General features: G+C 44.8%; 1 protein-coding gene across 1 annotated transcript in view; it reads right to left on the reverse strand.

Annotated features, from left to right (window-relative positions):
• Positions 1-2,324: 2,324 nt before the first annotated feature.
• The window catches only part of MROH8 (maestro heat like repeat family member 8), a 74,650-nt gene continuing 55,161 nt past the window's right edge, over positions 2,325-21,813 (reverse strand). Inside the window, exons 17-23 of the mRNA XM_054467146.2 lie at positions 21,061-21,201; positions 16,545-16,709; positions 15,348-15,503; positions 13,672-13,794; positions 11,596-11,695; positions 9,941-10,006; positions 2,325-2,497 (exon numbers count right to left, since the gene is read on the reverse strand). Coding sequence (XP_054323121.2) covers positions 2,325-2,497; positions 9,941-10,006; positions 11,596-11,695; positions 13,672-13,794; positions 15,348-15,503; positions 16,545-16,709; positions 21,061-21,201 — 924 coding nt within the window. The remainder of the gene's footprint in view (positions 2,498-9,940; positions 10,007-11,595; positions 11,696-13,671; positions 13,795-15,347; positions 15,504-16,544; positions 16,710-21,060; positions 21,202-21,813) is intronic.

Here is a 21,813-nt window from a genome sequence, read left to right on the forward strand (position 1 = left end):
GGCTTTTAGATGTGAAAAGATGCCCAACTTTCTTTCTTTCTATTTATTTATTTATTTATTTATTTATTGAGATGGAGTCTCACTCTTGTCGCCCAGGCTGGAGTGCAATGGAGACATCTCGGCTCACTGCAACCTCCGTCTCCTGGGTTCAAGCAATTCTCCTGCCTCAGCCTCCCGAGTAGCTGGGACTATAGGCAAGCGCCACAACACCAGGGTAATTTTTGTACTTTTTAGTAGAGACGGGGTTTCACCATGTTGGCAGGATGGTCTCGATCTCTTGACCTCGTGATCTGCCCGCCTCAGCCTCCCAAAGTGCTGGGATTACAGGCGTGAACCACTGTGCCCGGCCCCAACCTTTCTAATAGGAAAAATATATATACAAGTTTAAACCGGTATAAAACCATATTTTAATCTATTCAATTGTCAAAAATCCAAAAGTTTGAAAATGTTCTAGCGACTCCCCATTTCTTTCAGGGTTAAGCCAAGCTCCTTGTCCTGGCCTACAAGGCACTAAGGGTCTGGTGGTCCCCTGTCTAACTCTGCCTTCATTTGCTACTCTCTCCTTTCTCACCCTACCCTAGTCATACTTGTGATTCCTTTTGGCTACCTTTTTTTCCTTTAATTTGGAAAAATGCAAACTCAGTTTTTTATGTAGTTGTAACCCCAATGTTTAAAAAAAAGTAAAGCATTTCATCCAAATTACTAACTAAAAGATAATAGCTAAGAATACCTGAACCAGATATCAAAGAATTGGGGGAAATGGGGGCCGGGCATGGTGGCTCATGCCTGTAATCCCAGCACTTTGTGATCTGAGGTGGACAGATCACTTGAGGCCAGGAGTTCGAGGCCAGCCTGGCCAAAATGGCAAAACCCCATCTCTACTAAAAATACAAAAATTAGTTGGGCGTGATGATGCTCACCTGTAGTCCCAGCTACTTGGGAGGCTGAGGCAGGAGGAGAATCGCTTGAACCGGGGAGGCAGAGGCTGCAGTAAGCCAAGATTGCGCCACTGTACTCCAGCCTGGGCAACGGAGCAAGACTGTCTCAAAAAAAAAAAAAAAAAACACAAAAAACTTAATGCAATTAACCATTAGATATTTCCATTCTTCACCTGCCAGTTGTTCCATTTCCTTTCTTTTTTCCCATATCACCTCCAAGATGTCCCTCCATTGCCCTAGATAGCTCAGCTCTGGCTCTCTGTGTATATTCTTCAACCAAACAAGAGCCTGAGAATCAGATTGATGGTGACTATTTCTAATTAGTCCAGTATGCCTCTTGGGGGCCTCCCACAATTCCACACGCAACTTATAAAAGTGGTCACCCAACACAAACTAATCTCTTTTCCCAGAAAATTTCTGCTTATAAGAAATTTTTCTCCATTTATGCTTAAAGCAGACAGTGGGTACTCAACAAATAATAGTTCCTATCCTAGAGCCATTTGAAGATCTGACATCAGTTATAGGAGAGGGAATCATGAAAATGGAAAAAAAGGAGAAGGAGTGGAAAACTTGGATATTTTGGGATAGATTTACCATTACACAAATTCAGAAGTTTTTTTCTTGCTTGGAAGTTTTTTTTTTTTTTTTTTTTTCAGACGGAGTCTCGCACTGTTGCCCAGGCTGGAGTGCAGTGGTGTGATCTCGGGTCACTGCAACCTCTGCCTCCTGGGTTCAAGTGATTATTCTGTCTCAGCCTCCTGAGTAGGTGAGACTACAGGCACATGACACCATGCCTGGGTATTTGCATTTTTAGTAGAGACAGGGTTTCACTATATTGGTCAGGTTGGTCTCAAACTCCTGACCTCATGATCTGCCTGCCTCAGCCTCTCAAAGTGTTGGGATTATAGGCATGAGCCATGCACCTGGCTGCTTGGAGGTTTTTAAGGGAAAGGAAAAGGAAGAAGACAGGGCCATAAAGGATTTCACAAAAATACATCATTAAATATGAAACTATAAGAATGGATTTTTGGCCAGGCATGGTAGCTCACGTCTGCAATCCCAGCACTTGGGAGGCCAAAGTGGGCAGATTACTTAAACTCAGGAGTTTGAGACTATCCTCGGCAACATGGCAAAACCCCATCTCTACCAAAAATACAAAAAATTAGCCGGGCATGGTGGCGCACACCTGTAGTCCCAGCTACTTGGGAGGCTCAGTGGGGAGGATCACTTAAGCCCAGGAGGCCGAGGTTGCAGTGAGCCATCATCGTGCCACTGCACTCCAGCCTGGGTGAATGAGTGAGACCCTATCTCAAAAAAAAAAAAAGTTATTTTATTCTTAATAGTGTTGGCAATTAAGCAGACATACTAACATTGTAACATTAACATTTATTTAGAATCTCTTTTGAAGCTGTCCTTGACCTGTTTCTCAAGACTGGAATTCTGCTGGGTGTGGTGGTACATGCTTATAATCCCAGCACTTTGGGAGGCTGACACAGGAGGATGACTTGAGGCCGTGAGTTCAAGACTAGCTTGCCGCACAACATAGCAAGATTCTGTCTCTACAAAAAAAAAAAAAAAAAATTAGCTTATTCATCTCTAGCTGTCAGTCCCTGGTGTGAGTCCAGTACAAGGGGGAGGAAGGGGAATTAACAATCACTAAATATGTACTCTGTGCTCAATCTGTGTAATACCTCTTACATACACTCTTTCATTTACTCCTTCCAACAAGCCTTTAGTTAGAAAACGCTATCTCTATTTTTTACATGAACCTACAGATGAGAAATTAATTATTTTTTTAATGTTTCCAGAAAGTCAGCTATAATGCTGGCATTTGATCCCAGACGTGCACACTCCAAACTTCATAATATTTCCACTGTATTATTTTGCCTATTCCAAATATAGCTCTATTTACAGAGTGAATAATTGTGCTGTATTTGGTGAGATAACATGTGCAATATAAAATCCAGTTTATGATTTAAATGGAGGCAGAAGATGTAGATATAGGCAAATCCTAACATCACCTATGTTAGGTTTTGTTTCTGTTTTGCCTTTCCCATTTGACAAAGAACTGTTTGTAGCAGTTAAGGGCTATCTTATTTTCTGAGATGGAGAGAACAGCATGAAGGGCATACCATTAGCAGGTATGGTTGTGTGTACCTGTAGTTCCAGCTACTTAGTAGGCTGAGGCAGGAGGCCAGGACTTCGAGGTTAGTGAGTTATGATCATGCCACTGCACTCGAACCTGGGTGACAAAGGGAGACCCTATCTCTAAAAGAAATAAAACAAACAAACAAAAAAGATGTGAACCTTTTTTTTTTTTTTTTTTTTTTTGAGACAGAGTCTTACTCTGTTGCCCAGGCTGGAATGCAGTGGCGCGACCTTGGCTCATTGCAACCTCTGCCTCCCAGGTTCAAGCAATTCTCCTGCCTCAGCCTCCCAAGTACCTGGGATTACAGATGCCTGCCACCATGCCTGGCTAATTTTTGTATTTTAAGTAGAGACGGGGTTTCATCATGTTGGCCAGGCTGGTCTTGAACTCCTGACCTCAAGTGATCTGCCTGCCTCGGCGCCCCAAAATGCTGGGATTATAGGCGTGAGGCACCATGCCTGGCCAAAAACTCTGTAGATTTTTAAATTATATCTGCAATTTTAAACTAAGAACTGCCCTCCTCTATATCTTCTCTAAGGTTTTGAAAGCAAAAGACATGTTGGAGGTAATTAAATGGGTAGAGGTGGCTTCATGCTGGCATTGTTTTAAGTCTGAAAAAAGGGGGGCTGGCATCAGTGGCTTCTGTGGTTTCTGAAAGGATTGGTTTTTACCTGATGTTGCTTGCCTTGTGTTTCTAGGCAGAGGACCTGCCCATGAGCTTCTGCAACCAGTTCACTCTCTGCTTAGGTTTTGGTTTGGCCCTCGCCATCTGGACTAGTAACAGAGTCTGGGAAGCGATGATGCACAGCGAGGGCTCAGGGTCACACAGCAGGTCTCTCAGATCTAGCGGTAGGCAAACACAGGTTGGAGGTAAAAGCCCCTGAGATCTATGGAAATGAATGAAGGTCTAGATAGCAAAAAGCTTACGTGCCCCTAGCAGCTTAGATTACAGGTCCAACTGCCTAAAAGTTTATATATCAGTGAATTGATTCCAATTTTGATCTACAAAACCTACTGGTTTCTGAGTTGCCAAACATGTCACTCCTCTGCAATAATCACATTCCAAGTAGTCTTTCTAAAGTCAAATGATCTGGACCTCCCAAGCCATGTCTAATGTTAATATCTAAGTTCCTGTGTTGGTCCTAGAAGTAACTCTTACATCATTATCCTCTTTTAATTAAAAAAAAAAAACTTTCAGTTTTTCATGTTTTCTTTCTTTTCTTTTTCTTTCTTTTGTTTTTTTTTTTTGAGATGAAGTCTCCTGTCGCCCAGGCTGGAGTGCAGTGATGCGATCTCGGCTCACTGCAACCTCCGCCTCCCAGGTTCAAGTGATTCTCCTGCCTCAGCCTTCGGAGTCGCTGGGATTAAAGGTGCCCACCACCATGCTCGGCTAATTTTTGTATTTTTAATAGAAATGGAGTGTCACCATGTTGGCCAGGCTGGTCTCAAACTCCTGACCTCAAGTGATCCACCCACCTTGGCCTCCCAAAGTGCTGGGATTACAGGTGTGAGTCACTGTGCCTAGCAGTTTTTATGTTTTCTTATTGCAAAAGAAATACATGTTCAGTGTGCAGAAAATTTAGACATTACATGTAAGCACAAGAAGAAAAGTCACCCATAATCCTACCATCTAGTGATAACTACTGTTATTTTCTTTTCTTTTTTTTTCTTTTTGAGACGGAGTCTCGCTCTTTCGCCCAGGCTGGAGTGCAGTGGCGCTATCTCGGCTCACTGCAAGCTCCGCCTCCTGGGTTCACACCATTCTCCTGCCTCAGCCTCCCGAGTAGCTGAGACTACAGGCCCCCGCCACTGCGCCCGGCTAATTTTTTGTATTTTTAGTAGAGACGGGGTTTCACCGTGTTAGCCAGGATGGTCTTGATCTCCTGACCTCGTGATCCGCCTGCCTCAGCCTCCCAAAGTGCTGGGATTACAGGCGTGAGCCACCGCGCCCAGCCTGTTATTTTCAATATATATCTTTCTGGTCTTTTTTCCATACATTTATATTTACATATATATGCTTTTACTTTTTGTCCAAATGGAACCATATGACCGAGGAATTGCAAATGCTGGTTTTATTTAATGATACCACATCATCATTTATCTAAGTCATTTAAAAATTATTCTAGGCCAGGCGCAGTAGCTCATGCCTGTAGTTGCAGCACTTTGGGAAGCCTAGGGAGGTGGGTCACTTGAGCCTAGGAGTTCAAAACCAGCCTGGGCAACATGGCAAAACCCTATGCCTACAAAATATCAAAAAATAAAACATTAGCCAGGCGTGGTGGCTTATGCCTGTAGTCCCAGCTACTTGGGAGACTGAGGTGGGAGGATCTCTTCAGCCTAGAAGGTGGAGGTTGCAATGAACTGAGATCGTGCCACTGCATTCCAGCCTGGGCAACAGAGTGAGATCCTGTTTCAAAATAAATAAATAAAATAAAAATTATTCTATAATATGTTTCATGGCTATTCAGGTTGAGGATCCCGTATCCAAAATGTTTGGGAGCAGAAGTGTTTTGGAAATTAGACCGTTTTGGATTTTGGAAGACTTGCATATACATAATGAGATATTTGGGGGATGGGACTGAAGTCTAAACACAAAATTCATTTATGTTTCATATATACCTTGTACATATAGCCTGAAGGTAATTTTATACAATATTTTAAATAGTTTTGTGCATGAAACAAAGTTTTGACTGTGTGTGTGTGTGTGTGTGTGTGTGTGTGTGCGCGTGTTTTAAACATAGTCTCATTCTGTCACCCAGAGTGACAGATCTTGGCTCACTGCAACTCTGTCTCCCGGGTTCAAGCGATTCTCCTGCCTCAGGCCCCTGAGTAGCTGGGATTACAGGTGCATGCCACTACGCCTGGCTAATTTTTGTATTTTTAGTAGAGACAGGGCTTCACCATGTTGGCCAGGCTGGTCTTGAATTCCTGACCTCAGGTGATCCGCCTGCCTTGGCCTCCCAAAGTGCTAGTATTACAGGCGTGAGCCACCACAACTGTCTTGATTGTGTTTTGTCTTATGAGGTAGGTCAGGTATGGAACTTTCCCATTGTGGTGTCACGTTAACACTCAAGAAGTTTTGGGTTGGAGAACGTTTCAGATTTTGGATTTTTTGATTAGGGATGCTCAACCTGTATATAATTCTCAATATGAATATGCTATAATTTCTTTAATTATCTATTGTTTCCAATCTAGATTATTTCCCACTTTTGTTATTCTAAATAACAATAAATGGACATTCCTGTAACTATTTCTGCTTATTTTCATAGATTAAATACCTAAATAAGAATTGATAAGTCATGCTGGGCACGGTGGCTTACGCCTGTAATCCCAGGACTTTGGGAGGCCGAGGCGGGCAGATCACAAGGTCAGGAGTTCAAGACCAGCTTGACCAACACGGTGAAACCCCGCCTCTACTAAAAATACAAAAAATAGCTGGACATGGTGCCTGTAATCCCAGCTACTCAGGAGGCGGAGGCAGGAGAATTTCTTTTTTTTTTTTCTTTTTGAGACGAAGTCTCACTCTGTCACCCAGCCAGGCTGGAGTGCAGTGGCACAATCTCGGCTCACTGCAACCTCTGCCTCCTGCATTCAAGCAATTCTCCTTGAATCATACCTGGCTAATTTTTGTATTTTTAGTAGAGACGGGGTTTCACCATGTTGGCCAGGTTGGTCTCAAACTCCTGACCTCAGGTAATCCACCCACCTTGGCCTCCCAAACTGCTGGGATTACAGGCATAAGCCATTGTGCCCAGCCCAAAGTTTATTAATTGGTAATCTTTGCCATGTCGACAGAAAAACGCATACTGTCATCTCATCATGATTTATTTTGCAAAACTCTGATTACTAGTAATATCAAATATCTTTCATCTATTTATTGGCCATTTGTAATTATTCTATGAACTGCTTATTCATATTGTTTGCCACTTTTCTTTTGAGGATTTCTAATTTGATTTAAGGGTATTAACCCTTTATCATGTTGAAAATATTTCCCTTCATATTATTGTTTGCATTTCACTTTTAACTATTTCTCTCTTTTTCAAGGTTGGTTTTTAAAATTTTTATGTAGACAAATCTACCATTCTTTTATTTTATGGATATGCCTTTGGTATCGTACTTAGAAAAGGTTCTCTTTTTTATTTTATTTTATTAATTAATTTATTTTTTTGAGACAGAGTCTTGCTCTGTTGCTCAGGCTGGAGTGTAGTGTCACGTTCTTGGCTCACTGCAACCTCTGCCTCCTGGGTTCAAGCAATTCTCATGTCTCAGCCTCCTGAGTAGCTGGCATTACAGGTGCGTGCCAATATGCCCAGCTAATATTTGTATTTTTAGTAGATACAGGGTTTCGCCATGTTAGCCAGGCTGGTCTTGAACTCCTGGTCTCAGGTGATCTACCCTCTCAGCCTCCCAAAGTGCTGGGAGTACAGACATGAGCCACTGTGCCAGGCCAGGTTCTCTTTTTAATGTATAATTCTCCAAGGTCTCAAAAACACTCAAGAACTCTTCATAATTTGGAGCTTTATATTTATTAAGCAGTGTTTTGCCTTTAAATTCATCTTGTTTGCTTCCAAAATGTAACACTTCACTAGTTTGTAGTTTCTTTCACTTCTTGCATTGAGGTCTGTCTACATGTTCCACAGAATATTTATTTATTTATTTATTTATTTATTACTTTTTGAGATGAAGGCTCGCCCTGTCGCATCTCTGCTCACTGCAACCTCCGCCTCCCAGGTTCATGTGATTCTCCTGCTTCTGCCTCCCAAGTAGCTGGGACTACAGGCATGCACCATCACACCTGGCTAATTTTGTATTTTTAGTAGAGACAGAATTTCACCATGTTAGCCAGGCTGGCCTTGAACTTCTGACCTAAGGTGATCCACCTGCCTCTGCCTCCCAAAGTGCTGGGATTACAGGCGTGAGCCACCGCACCCGGCCATGTTCCACAGAACATGAAATGTCAGTCACATATGGTTCATTCTAATCTATATGCACATAATTATATATATTTTCTAGATCTTTCATATAGATAACTTTTGAATGGAAAAGGAAGTTTCGTCCCCCATTTAGATTAGAAAATAATTCCCTTTTATTTGAACAGAATCAGCCATGTAGAATCCTATCCCTTGGAATAATCTACATGGCTTCTTTCTTACTTTCTTTTCTTTTCTTCTTTCCTTCTTTCCTTCCTTCCTTTTCTTTTCTTTTTTTTTTTTTGATGGAGTCTTACTCTGTCACCCAGGCTGGAGTGCAGTGGTGCAACCTCGGCTCACTGAAGCCTTGACCTCCTGGGCTCAAACGATGTTCCCACCTTGGCCTCCTGAGTAGCTGGAACCACAGGCGCACACCACCATACCGACTAATTTTTTTTTTTTTTAATAGAGGCCAGGTGCGGTGGCTCATGCCTGTAATCCTGGCACTTTGGGAGGCTGAGGCGGGCAGATCACCTGAGGTAAGGAGTTCGAGAACAGCCTGGCCAGCATGGTGACACCCATCTCTACTAAAAATACAAAAATTAGCCAGGCGTGGTGGCGGGCACCTGTAATCCCAGCTACTTGGGAGACCGAGGCATGAGAATCGCTTGAAACCAGGAGGCGGAGGCTGCAGTGAGCTGAGATCGCACCACTGCATTCCAGCCTGGGCGACAGAGCAAGACTCCATCTCAAAAAAAAAAAATATATATATATATATATATACACACACACATATATATGGAGAGACGATGTCTCTCACTGTGTTGCCCAAGCTGGTCTTGAATTCCCAGGCTCAAGTAATCCTCCCACCTCGGCCTCCCTAAGTGCAGGAATTACAGGTGTGAGCCATTGCACCCAGCCTCCTTTCTTTTGCTTCTGATATCTGTGAGGAAGTGGGAGACCTTAGAGAAAAGTGGCATGATCTTTCTTAAATAAGCTTTAGCTCCTAGCTGTTTCACCAGTTATGTTTTTATTTTATAAGTAATGAATTACTAGGATTTTGATTAGATTCTGCAAGTAACAATTTTGGACTGTAAGACAGCATCATATGGCATTTTCTAATGGTAGGACTACTTCTTAGTGGGAATAAAGAATGCCTATTTTGGCCGGGCATGGTGGCTCATGCCTGTAATCCCAGCACTTTGGGAGGCCGAGGTGGGTGGATCACCTGAGGCCAAGAGTTCGAGACCAGCCTGACCAATATGGTGAAACCCTGTCTCTACTAAAAATACAAAAATTAGCAGGGCGTGGTGGTGCATGCCTGTAATCCCAGATACTCGGGAGGCTGAGGCAGGAGAATCACTTGAACCCGGGAGGTGGAGGTTGCAGTGACCCGATATCAGGCCACTGCACTCCAGACTGTGCGACAGAGCAAGACTCCATCTCGAAAGAAAAAAAAAAAAAAAGAATGCCTGTTTCTCAGAATAGGAGATTTGAAAGAAAAACATTAACGAAAAAAAATTAAAGAAAAATGTGACTATAAAACATCTCTATTACCAAGTCCTACCTAAGTTACAGGACAACGGCTTATAGAAAATAGTACTGCAGTCATCTCTGTGGTACTTGTGAGTAATCATCATAATTTACTAAGATAGTATTTCTAGGTAATGTCTTATTTGCTGACAGACAAGGCTCAGGAACTGTCTCCGAGACTCATCAAAGCTAGTTTCCAGACAAATAGGGTCATGTCCTTTCCTAAAGGGGAAACTGGACTGGGATGGGACTGTCATTCAGCTGAAATCACCAACAGGATTCCTGCTACAAAAACCAGGTTTTCTAGAGCTCAGGGTCTCAGCTCTGCTATAAAGCCTTCCCACAGTGGCTGCCTCAGATACCTTCCAAAATATGGGTACACCCCAAATTCAAGGACTGTTATCACTTACCATCCTCTATCCAGTCAGTACCCATCCTCCTGAGCTCATTGTGATCCACGTACTTCGATAAAAGGCCTAAAGGCAGGATAAAGTCAGTGAGTCTGTGATCTGGCTTTTGCTCTTGGAAATGAATATCTAAAAGTTTTTTATCATTAAGACATCTAAGCAGCTGGCAGAATCGGCCTTCTGATAATTAGGCAGATTCCAAAAACTGGGCTTCCAGGTGCCTGGTAGTTACCTATAGGTAACAGAGCCCCTTTTTCCAAGGTCATCTTCATAAAGAATGGGGATACTTGGCCGGGTGCAGTGACTCACAGCCGGGTACGGTGACTAATGCCTGTAATCCCAGCACTTTGGGAGGCTGAGGCAGTAAGACTGCTTGAGCCCAGGAGTTTAAGACCAGCCTGGGCAACGTAGCAAGACCTTGTCTCTTAAAAAAAAAAAAAAATTAGCTGGGCATGGTGGCACATGCCTATAGTCGCAGCTACTCAAGAGGCAGAGGGAGGTAGGAGGATCGCTTGAGCCCAGGATGTTGAGGCTGCAGCAAGCCATGATGGTGCCACTGTGCTTCAACTTGGGCAACAAAGTGAGACCTTGTCTCAAACCACCACCCCCGTCCACACACATAAAACCCCCACACCATACATACATAAAAATGGGGATACTGACTGGGCGCGGTGGCTTATGCTTGTAATCCCAGCACTTTTGGAGGCTGAGGCGGGTGGATCATCTGAGGTCAGGAGTTCAAGACTAGCCTGGCCGACATGGTGAAACCCCATCATTACTAAAAATACAAAAATTAGGCCGGGCGCGGTGGCTCATGCCTGTAATCCCAGCACTTTGGGAGGCCAAGGCGGGCGGATCACCTGAGGTCAGGAGTTCAAGACCACCCTGGCCAACATGGTGAAACCCCATCTCTACCAAAAAATACAAAAATTAGCAGGGCGTGGTGGCAGGCGACTTAATCCCAGCTACTTGGTAGGCAGAGGCAGGAGATTCTGAACCCGGGAGGCAGAGGTTGCAGTGAGCTGAGATCAAGCCATTGCATTCAAACCTGGGGGACAAGAGCGAGACTTCTCTCAATAAAAAAAAAAAAAAAAGAAAGAAAGAAAAATTAGCCAGGTGTGGTGGCAGGCGCCTGTAATCCCAGCAACTCAGGAGGCTGAGGCAGGACAATCACTTGAACCCAGAAGGTGGAGGCGGCAGTGAGCCGAGATCGTGCCACTGCACTCCAGCCTGGGCAGCAAGAGTGAAACTCGGTTTCAAAAAAAAAAAAAAAAAAAGACAGAGGGCCAGGCACCATGGCTCACGCCTGTAATCCCAGCACTTTGGGAGGCCGAGGCGGGCAGATCACGAGGTCAGGAGATCGAGACCATCCTGGCTAACACGGTGAAACCCTGTCTCTACTAAAAATACAAAAAAATTTAGCCGGGTGTGATGGCGAGCACCTGTAGTCCCAGCTACTCGGGAGGCTGAGGCAGGAAAATGGCATGAACCCGGGAGGCGGAGCTTGCAGTGAGCCGAGATGGCGCCACTGTACTCCAGCCTGGGTGACAGAGCGAGACTCCGTCTCAAAAAAGAAAAAAAGAAGGGATGCTTGACAACACAATTTGGGAAAGTACAGGACAAAAGTGACTGTAGGAATGAAAGGACTTTCTTTGTACCTACAAACAAGACTGCTGATCTTCTGATGGGAAGTTTTGGGTTCTTGGAGTACATCAGTGTTTGTTCTAGGATGTTAATTTTCCCCTTGCACTTTTTTTCCTAAGTGGGGAAAAAAGTAAGTGTAAAGCAGTGAAGCAACAGCACTCTTTTGATCAGCCTTACCATAGTTTCTGGGGTCAGAGACTCTATCAGAGAGAGTACAGCAGTGTTTGAAATAACTACAGTTGCTGAATGAGTATTATACCAGAATAACAAGCCCCTAGACCAAGTTATTCTAAATCCTGTGAATGCCCCTTGCTTGCACCCACTCATGCTATATATTGTGCCTGTAATGTTTCTAAAGCCATCTTGGCTTCTCTGTATCTTAGAGTCTTTGTTCTTTAAGCTCCACCTTGAGTTCTGCCTCCCTATGAGCTTGTCCCTGACTGCTTGCCTGCCTGACCTAACCCTGCTCTGAGCATTTCGCAGGTACTCCTCTCCTGGCACGCACTTTTTTACATCGAGGTTTTATCTCCTTTGCTAGCTTGCAGGCTCCCCTCAGGAAGTTTGTTTTTGTTTTTGTTTTTTCAGAAGGAGCCTTGCTCTGTCGCCCAGGCTGGAGAGCAGTGGTGCGGTCTTGGCTTACCACAACCCTCACCTCCTGGGTTCAAGCAATTCTCCTGCCTCAGCCTCCCAAGTAGCTGGGACTGTAGGTTCCTGCCCCCAAGCCCGGCTAATTTTTTTTTGTGTTTTTGGTAGAGACTGGGTTTCACCATATTGGCTAGGCTGGTCTCGAACTCCTGACCTTGTGATCCACCCGCCTCGGCCTCCCAAAGTGCTAGGATTACAGGTGTGAGCCACCACGCCCAGCCCCCTCAGGAAGTTTTAATCCTTGGGTTCTCTATGGTCTGTTATGGCTTTTGGGTGAAGGAAGGCACCTCTCAGTGGATCTTTTATAAGGACAGGCACCTCAAGAATAGGACGGGGAGGCTGGGCGTGGTGGCTCATGCTTGTAATCCCAACACTTTGGGAGGTTGAGCTGAGTGGATCACCTGAGGTCAGGAGTTCCAGACCAGCCTGACCAACATGGCAAAACCCCAGCTCTGCTAAAAAATACAAAACTTAGCCAGACATGGTGGTGTGAGCCTGTAATCCCAGCTACTTGGGAGGCCGAGGCCTGGGCAACTGAGACTTTGTCTCAAAAAAAAAAAAAAAAAAAAATAGGAGGGGGAAAATAGGAATTTATTTTGATAGAACTTATGGCTTAATTAACATGGACAACTTGTAGTTGACAGCACCAAATTTCCTTCTGTAAATACTGTCATCAGTGTATCAGCTATAGATTTGGGTGCAGATCAGACAGATAATCCCTAATGGAAACCCCGACACAAGGGCACTGCAAGGCTGATCACAGAAAGCTTCTGTGGGTCCTAAAGAGGTGATACATATGGAAGACTCCTGGGAACAGTCAGTCCTATGGTCTGCTAGGGGGTTCTAGGGTCAGCTTCTAGAAAACCATGGATGGGCTTCCTGAGGCAGCCCAGGCTCAAGCTTGACCCTGAGATCAACCACAGTAGCCTCTGTGGAGTCTGTGAAGAGAAATGACACCATCTGGGTCCTGGCAGAACCAGTGGCATGCTGCCATCATGCTGCATGGCCACACAGCATGGCAGCCCTTGCTTGGGACTCCCTGGAAATGCTCTGATGGACAGTAAAATAATCCGTTCTAGTCAAGGAAAGGATTCAAGATAGTTATAAAAGCAATATATAACTCCATTTCAATTCAGTCCATAAGTGACTTTTTCAGCATCAACCTGACCTTGTAGCCTCTGACCCATGTTAGAAGGGCTCCTAAGAGTCCACCAGTCTTTTCATGACTAAGAGTGGCAATCGAAACTAAATTTGTGACTCAGCTGGGAGGGAACTATAGAAACATAAATCCACAATAAAAAACAGGTCATAGATATCAACTGCTGATGTGAAAAGAAATGGGAAATGTTTCTTGTATGCCATGTTCTGTCATTAAATAGTGTGTCAGAAGAAAATAGGTCTCTCAGTATGTTAAAGAGTTAACAAAGCCATTATTGCTCACATACAAAGAATCTGCAGATTGTTCCTGCTTCAGTAGGTTTGATGTGCCAGGGATCTTTGGAGTACACTTCTTGGGGCAGCTTCCACTTCAGGAACTGGGCACATATAGTTAGGACTCGCCTGCTCTCCTGTGAAAAAGATGATTATAGATCAGCATTTTCAAACATTTTTATTTTTTTTGAGATGGAATCTCACGCTGTCGCTCAGGCTGGACTACAGCGGTGCCATCTTGGCTCACTGCGACCTCCACCTCCCGGGTTCAAGCAATTCTCTTCCCTCAGCCTCCTGAGTAGCTGGGATTACAGGCGCCCACCACCACGCCCAGTTAATTTTTGTATTTTTAGTAGAGACAGGGTTTTGCCATGTTGGCCGGGCTGGTCTTGAACTCCTGGCTTCGGGTGATCCACCCACCCTGGCCTCCCAAAGTGCTGGGATTGCAGGCGTGAACCACCGTGCCCAGCCTCATTTTTAAACAGAGGTAATCTTTCTTCAATAAAACTAGTACTAAAGTGCAATATGAAAAACTGATAGAGCAGAAGAGCGGAAAGGAACTAGAATCCTGCCCTCCTCCTCCAACTTCTCCAAGTAGTCCTTACGTGGAATCCACAAAAACCCTAGGGTTCTGGGGAGGATGTAGAAACCACTGGTGTTGGGCAAAAGTGACAGCTTGCAGATGTAATCCCTAGACCAGAGGTTTGGGCAGGAATTCCCATTACCCTGTGCCCTAGAGATGACGCTCCCACCTCCACTTACTGTTCCTATGCCATTTTTCTGTCCCTCTACAAAGGAAGTGTAGCCCCTGACTTCTGTCCTTGTGGCATCTCTGGGTTGGAAAGAAGGAACTCTAGAGGACTGATCTCTTCCTGATCCACATCCTTCAGCAAAATTTAGCAAGTGAGTCTCTTTTCTAGTTCATTGTTCTCAGAATGCCACCCATACACCATGCAACACCTCTGATGAATCTCCAAGCCAGTATTTTATCTCAGCTCCACTAGATGTTTGGGCCATAAGAATTCCTTTGGCTACTGATGGGCATATAAATTACTTCAGCCACTATGTTTAGTGATTTATAAATATCTAATAAAAAGTTAGAGATACCTAGATATTCCACTTCAGGGTTTATGCCCTCAAGAAACTCTCATATGCGTGCACAAGGAAATAGGTAAAATAATTGCAGCACTGTAATCATGAAAAATTGAAATGTCAGTCCAGGCACGGTGGCTCATGCCTGTAATCCCAGCTCTTTGGGAGGCCGAGCAGGTGGATCACTTGAGGTTAGGAGTTCGAGACCAGCCTGGCCAACATGGCGAAACCCCATCTCTACTAAAAACACAAAAATTAGCCAGACATGGTAGTGGGCAGCTGTAATCCCAGCTACTCGGGAGGCTGAGGCAGAAGAACTGCTTGAACCCAGGAGGTGGAGGTTGCAGTGAGCTGAGATCGCATCACTGCACTCCAGCCTGGGCGACAGAGACCCTGTCTCAAAAATATATATGTATATCTATCTATCTGTCTGTCTGTGTCTGTCTGTCTGTCTGTCTCTCTATCTATCTATCTATCTATCTATCTATCTATCTATCTATCTATCTATCTATATGAGTATATGAATGCTTCTTTTCTTTGCAGAGTTGGCTCTGGATTTGAAGTTTGAGGGATGAGAGATGCCGACAGTAGGCCTTACCTCAGCTACTGCATCATTTTCATCCTGAGAATACAGAAGTAGTGGGACCAAGCTGTCCAGGACTTGGTTCTCTATACTCTTCTTATCTGGGTTTTTTACAGACTTTATGGCGGCTCCAAAGAGAGTCACGGAGAAACGATGAACATCAGATCTCACCTAGGAAGGGAGTAGCCAAAGGGAAGCAATTCACTGAACGTGTGCATGCTTAGCTTGTAAGAACTTGGGACGGGTTGAAAAGCCAGTCCTGACAATGAGGCTATTTAGCTGTATGTAGCTGAGGGTAAGAAATAAAATATACGTGGACACAGGCCAGGTGCAGTGGCTCATGCCTGTAATCCCAGCACTTTGGGAGGCTGAGGCAGGCAGATCACTTGAGGTCAGGAGTTCAAGACCAGCCTGGCCAATATGGGGAAACCCCATCTCCACTAAAAATACAAAAATTAGCCGGGTGTGGTGGCGCATGCATGTAGTCCCAGCTACTCAGGAGGCTGAGGCAGGAGAATCACTTGAACCCGGGAGGTGGAGGTTGCAGTGGGCCAAGATCACTCCACTGCACTCCAGCTTGGGTGACAGAGCAAGACTCTGTCTCCCTCCCCCTCTCTCTATATATATGGACACAGTAAGACTTGCTGCTTTGGCACTACTTGTTTTCTTACTCTACAAGTGAGAGATGCACATAGTCTCACCTGTAGTCGGCAAACCTCGTGCCTGGTACAGGCAGGAACCATTCACACAGGCTGCTTTGCTGAAATTCGAAATCCCAGCCTTGGTATGTTTTACTCTTCCAAGGATGCTGGTCATTGTACTCCATGCATTTCCTCTTGAGAAATATATGGGATTTGGGACAGGGACATAAGTAGCATCCACCATCTTGACCCAGTTCTGATAGTTCTTGAAGGGAAAGACAATGTTTTCCCCTTCCCCATCACAAAACAGGGTAGTATCTTAGCAAGTTTCTATGTTCAGTTTTTTTTTTGTTTTTTTGTTTTTTTTTTTTGGTGAAACCTGAAATACAATAACATCTGCCCTATCAACATCACAGGTTACCTAGAAGGGTCTTAAGAGACGAGGTTTGAAATGCTCTGAAAGTAAAAGTCCTATACCAAGTAGAGTGTATTTATTACTATACCAACTTCTGTTTGCTGTTATGTCCATTACCCTCCTCCTAGGAAAGTCTTTCCTCTCTGATTGTCTTACATCACCAAATAAGGAGAACAGGGTCCTCATCATGGCAGCCAGGGTAGTGAAATCCATTGTTCTAACAAGTTGCAGGAGTATCTGGATGGCTGACAGAACGATCTTCTCATCGGTTTCACGCAAGCTGTCTACAATGTTTGGCAACAGGCTCTTGATGTCTTCTCTCTGCGTGGCCAAAGGGAGCACATCACCTTTTCTCCAAATTGCATGTCACCTGGTACCAAAGGGAGTGCTCCCCATCTTTACTCAGTACCTAGTGCTCACTGATTTTTGATAGGGCTGGCAGATCCAGAAGGGAGAAGAAGGGGATATGATGGCCCTCTCTCAGTACTGGCAGGTCTGATACATAGAAGAGGGGCAGAGCTGCTTTGAGTTGCCTCAAGGGCAAAAGTGGGACCAGGCAGGGAAGGTCTAGGGCTATGGGCTTGGGCTCACTGTAAGGAAGAGCTCTGCTAACAAGGGAAAGTGGAACAGGTAGCTCAGGTCATGGTGAGCTCCCAAACACACAAGATATCCAAACAGAGGCTCAAAGATCCTGATATGGTTTGGCTCTGTGTCCCCACCTAAATCTCATCTCGAACTGTAATTCCCACTTGTAGAGGGAGAGACTTGGTGGGAAGTGATTGGATCATGAGGGTGGTTTCCCCCATGTTGTTCTCATGATAGTGAGGGAGTTCTCAGGAGATCTGATGGTTTCAAAATGGCAGTTTTGGCTGGGTGTTGTGGCTCATGCCTGTAATCCCAGCACTTTGGGAGGCTGAGGCAGGTGAATCACTCGAGGTCAGGAGTTCGAGATCAGCCTGGCCAATATGGCGAAACCCCACCTCTACTAAAAATACAAAAATTAGGCTGGGCACAGTGGCTCACGCCTGTAATCCCAGCACTTTGGGAGGGCGAGGTGGGCGGATCACCTGCGGTCAGGAGTTCGAGCCCACCCTGGCCAACATGGCAAAACCCTGTCTCTACTAAAAATACAAAAATTAGCCAGGCATGGTGGCACATACCTGTAATCCCAGCTACCTGGGAGGCTGAGGCAGGAGACTCGCTTGAACCAGGGAGGCGGAGGTTGCAGTGAGCCGAGATCGCACCATTGTACTCCAGCCTGGGTAACAAGAGCAAAACTCTGTCTCGAAAAAAAAAAAAAAAAAAAGCCTGGCGTGATGGTGCCTGCCTGTAGTCCCAGCTACTCAGGAGGCTGAGGCAGGAGAATTGCTATAGCTTGAACTCAGATGGCCGAGGTTGCAGTGAGCTGAGATCACACCACTGCACCCCACCCTAGGTGACACAGCGAGACTCAATCTCAAAAAAAAAAAAAAATAAAATAAAATAAAAGTGGCAGTTTCCCCTGCTTTCTGTCTCTCTCCTGCTCTGCCATTGTGAAGATGTACCTGCTTCCCCTTTGCCTTCCACCATGATTGTAAGTTTCCTGAGGCCTCCCTAGCCATGCAGAATTGTGAGTCTAGTAAACCTCCTTTGTTTATAAATTACCCAGGCTCAGGGAGTATCTTTATAGCAGTGTGAAAATGGATCCCCTGGCAGGAATTCAAGCAGAATTTGACCGAGGACTTAAGGGTTGTTCTCATTCTGAATGGGGATTCTGCTCTTCTGAAACTGCTGAAAGGAAGCAGTCTCAGGGTTGTAAAGTTTAAACATACACATGAAAAAGTAAGTAGAATATAAACACAAGTTAGGAAGCCAGTTTTAAAAAAAAGAAAAAGTAAGTAGAATAAAGCAATAAATATTAATGTATCCAATCAACCGGAATTAACATACACTGACATTTGTCATTTTTGCTTCAGAAACACTTTTTTTTCTTTTTTTGAGACAGTATGTCACTCTGTCATTCAGGCTGGAGTGCAGTGGCGCAATCTCAGCTCACTACAACCTCTGCCTCACGGGTTTAAGCAATTCTCCTGCCTCAGCCTCCCAAGTAGCTGGGACTACAAGCACATGCCACCATGGCTAATTTTTGCATTTTTAGTAGAGATGGGGTTTCACTACGTTGGCCAGGTTGGTCTCAAACTCCTGACTTCATGTGATCTGCTCGCCTTGGCCTCCTGAAGTGCTGGGGTTACAGGCACGAGCCACTGTGCCTGGCCCCAAATATTTTTAAATAAAATATTTGGTGAAGTGGCTCACGCCTGTAATCCCAGCTACTCTGCAGGCTGAGGTAAGAGGACTGCTTAAGGCCAGGAGTTCAAGGCTGCAGTGAGCCATGATCATGCCACTGTTCTGTAGCCTGGGCAACAGAGCAAGACCCTGTCTCTAAAACAATTTAAAAAGTAAAAATAGGCTGGGTGTGGTGGCTCACACCTGTAATCCCAGCACTTTGGGAGGCCGAGGCGGGTGGATCATGAGGTCAGGAGATCGAGACCATCCTGGCTAACACATGAAACCCCGTCTCTACTAAAAATACAAAAAATTAGGCAGGGGAATGGCATGAACCCGGGAGGCGGAGCTTGCAGTGAGCTGAGATTGTGCCACTGCACTTCAGCCTGGGTGACAGAGCAAGACTCTGTCTCAGAAAAAAAAAAAAAAGTAAAAATAAATAAATAAATAAAATAGAACTCCAGGCCACCTGTGGTGGCTCACACCTGCAATCCCAGCATTTTGGAAGGGTGAGGCAGGCAGATCGCTTGAGGTCAGGAGTTTGAGACCAGCCTGGCCAATGTGGTGAAACACTGTCCCTACTAAAACATACAAAAATTAGCCAGGTGTAGTGGCAGATGCCTGTAGTCCCAGGTATTTGGAAAGCTGGGACTTGGAGACTTGGAGAATCACTTGAAGTCAGGAGGCAGAGGTTGCGGTGAGCCGAGATTGTGCCACTGCACTCTAGCCTGGGTGACAAAGAGAGTCCCTGTCTCAAAAAAAAAAAAAAAAAAAAGAATGGAACTCCAGTGACAAAACTGAAGTTTCAGAAATTCCTCATGTCTTCTGGCTTAGGCTTAGTTTTCTCACCAAGCCTATGGAAGATGAGCTTTCGTCCAACGTGAATGTCAGTGATCTTTTTTTAGATGACAAGCATCTTGGGAGCATATCAATGGTCTTTTCAATCTACTCCATGGGGCAATATGGTACAAGGCATAAAACAATACCTAAATGCTGTCCAGGTCGTGATAATGAGTATATCTCCCCTGCAAATTGCAGCTATCAACTATTATGAATATATATAATTTGGACTTTTTATTTATTTCATTTAATTCCATTAACTTTTTTTTCTTTTTTTTTGTGAGACAGAGTTTTGCTCTTGTTGCCCAGGTTGGAGTGCAATAGTGCGATCTTGGCTCACTGCAACCTCCGCTTCCCGGGTTCAGACGATTCTCCTGCCTCAGCCTCCTGAGTAGCTGGGATTACAGGCATGTGCCACCACGCCTGGCTATTTTTTTTGTATTTTTAGTAGAGACAGGGTTTCTCCATGTTGGTTAGGCTGGTCTCGAACTCTCGACCTCAGGTGATTCACCCGCCTCGGCTCCCAAAGTGCTGGGATTATAAGCGTGAGATACCGTGCCTAGCCTAACTTTTTTTTTTATTTTTTATTTTCCCGAGACGGAGTCTTGCTCTGTTGCCCAGGCTAGAGTGCAGTGGTGCCATCTTGGCTCACTGCAACCTCTGCCTCCCGGGTTCATGCAATTCTCCTGCCTCAGCCTACTGAGTAGCTGGGATTACAGGCATGTGCCATCATGCCCGGCTAATTTTTGTATTTTTAGTAGAGGCGGGGTTTCACCATGTTGGTCCAGCTGGTCTCAAACTCCTGACCTCGTGATCCACTCGCCTCGGCCTCCCAAAGTGCTGTGATTACAGGTGTGAGCCATCACGCCTGGCCAATTTCATTAATTTTTAAATAGTCAGTACTTGCCTATTTCTTAGGCATAAAACTTTAAATGATACAAAAGGATGTACAGGAAAAAAGACCCCCTCCCACCTACTCCTGTCCCCAGGCTACCCAATTGTCCTCAGCTGTTTTCAGTTTCTTAGGTATCGTTTTGGGGTGATTAATTTGTGTCTTAGGAATCAGTGGTCTGGGCCAGGCGCTGTGGCTCACACCTGTAATCCCAGTATTTTGGGAGGCCGAGGTGGACAGATCACCTGAGCCCAGGAGTTCGAGAGCAGCCCTGGCAACACAGTGAGACTCTGTCTCTACAAAAATTTTAAAAATCAGCTGGGCACAGTGGCATGCGCCTGTGGTCCCTGCTACTCAGGAGGCTGAGGTGGGATCACTCAAGCCCAGGAGGTTGAAGCTGCAGCGCACAGTGATGGTGTCACTGAACTCCAGCCTGGGTAACAAAGCAAGACCCTATCTTAAAAAGAAAAAAAAAAGAAGAAAAGAAAGAAAGAAGGAAGGAAGGAGAGAAAAGAAAGAAAAGAAAGAGAAGGAAAGGAAGAAAGGAAGGAAAGAAAGCAAAAGGAAAGAAAGAAGGGAAAGAAAGGAAGGAAGAGAAAGAAAGAAAGAAAGAGAAAGAAAAGAAAAGAAAAGAAAAGAAAAGAAAAGAATCCATGGTCTGGGGGCCCCTCCTACCATCTCCTGGTGTCCAACAAGATTGTACAGTCCCCTCAGGCCGAGAATTCTAAAGAGATGATTTCCATCTTGTAGCCAGTCTTTAAAGCGGGCAACAGAGTATATGCTGGGCAGTCTCTTGGCCACTGGACTCCGGAGAAGCTGAAAGAACCCAGAGATCAGCCAAAAAAATGACCTTTAAACCCTTTTTCATGTGGGGAACTACCTTCCCACCAATGCTAAAGTACATATTTTCCTTTTAAATCGCTGTAATACAGAACATACAGGATGATGTTTATTTACCCTGTAGGTACACAAGGAATACTGAATTATGCATGTGTGGAAAGAAGATTTTCGAGAGGCTTGAATCTGAAAATTCTTTCTTTTTTGTGTGTTTGTTTTGTTTTGTTTTGTTTTTTTGAGATGGAGTCTCACTCTGTTGCCCAGGCTGGAGTGCAGTGGTGCGATCTTGGCTCACTGCAACCTCTGCCTCCCGGGTTCAAGCGATTATCATGCCTCATCTCGAGTAGCTGAGATTACAGGCGCCCGCCACCATGCCCAGCTAATTATTTTGTATTTTTAGTAGAGACGGGGTTTCACCATGTTGGCCAGGCTAGTTTTGAACTCCTGAACTCAGGTGATCCGCCCGCTTCAACCTCCCAAAGTGCTGGGATTACAGGTGTGAGCCACTGCGCCCGGCCTTGAATCTGAAAATTATTTCTATCTCACTCTTGAAACAGATCCCAACATGCCACTAACTTGATGTAGCCTAGG

The sequence above is a fragment of the Pongo pygmaeus genome, chromosome 21 (genome assembly GCF_028885625.2).
Source record: "Pongo pygmaeus isolate AG05252 chromosome 21, NHGRI_mPonPyg2-v2.0_pri, whole genome shotgun sequence".
NCBI classification, from domain to species: Eukaryota; Metazoa; Chordata; class Mammalia; order Primates; family Hominidae; genus Pongo; species Pongo pygmaeus.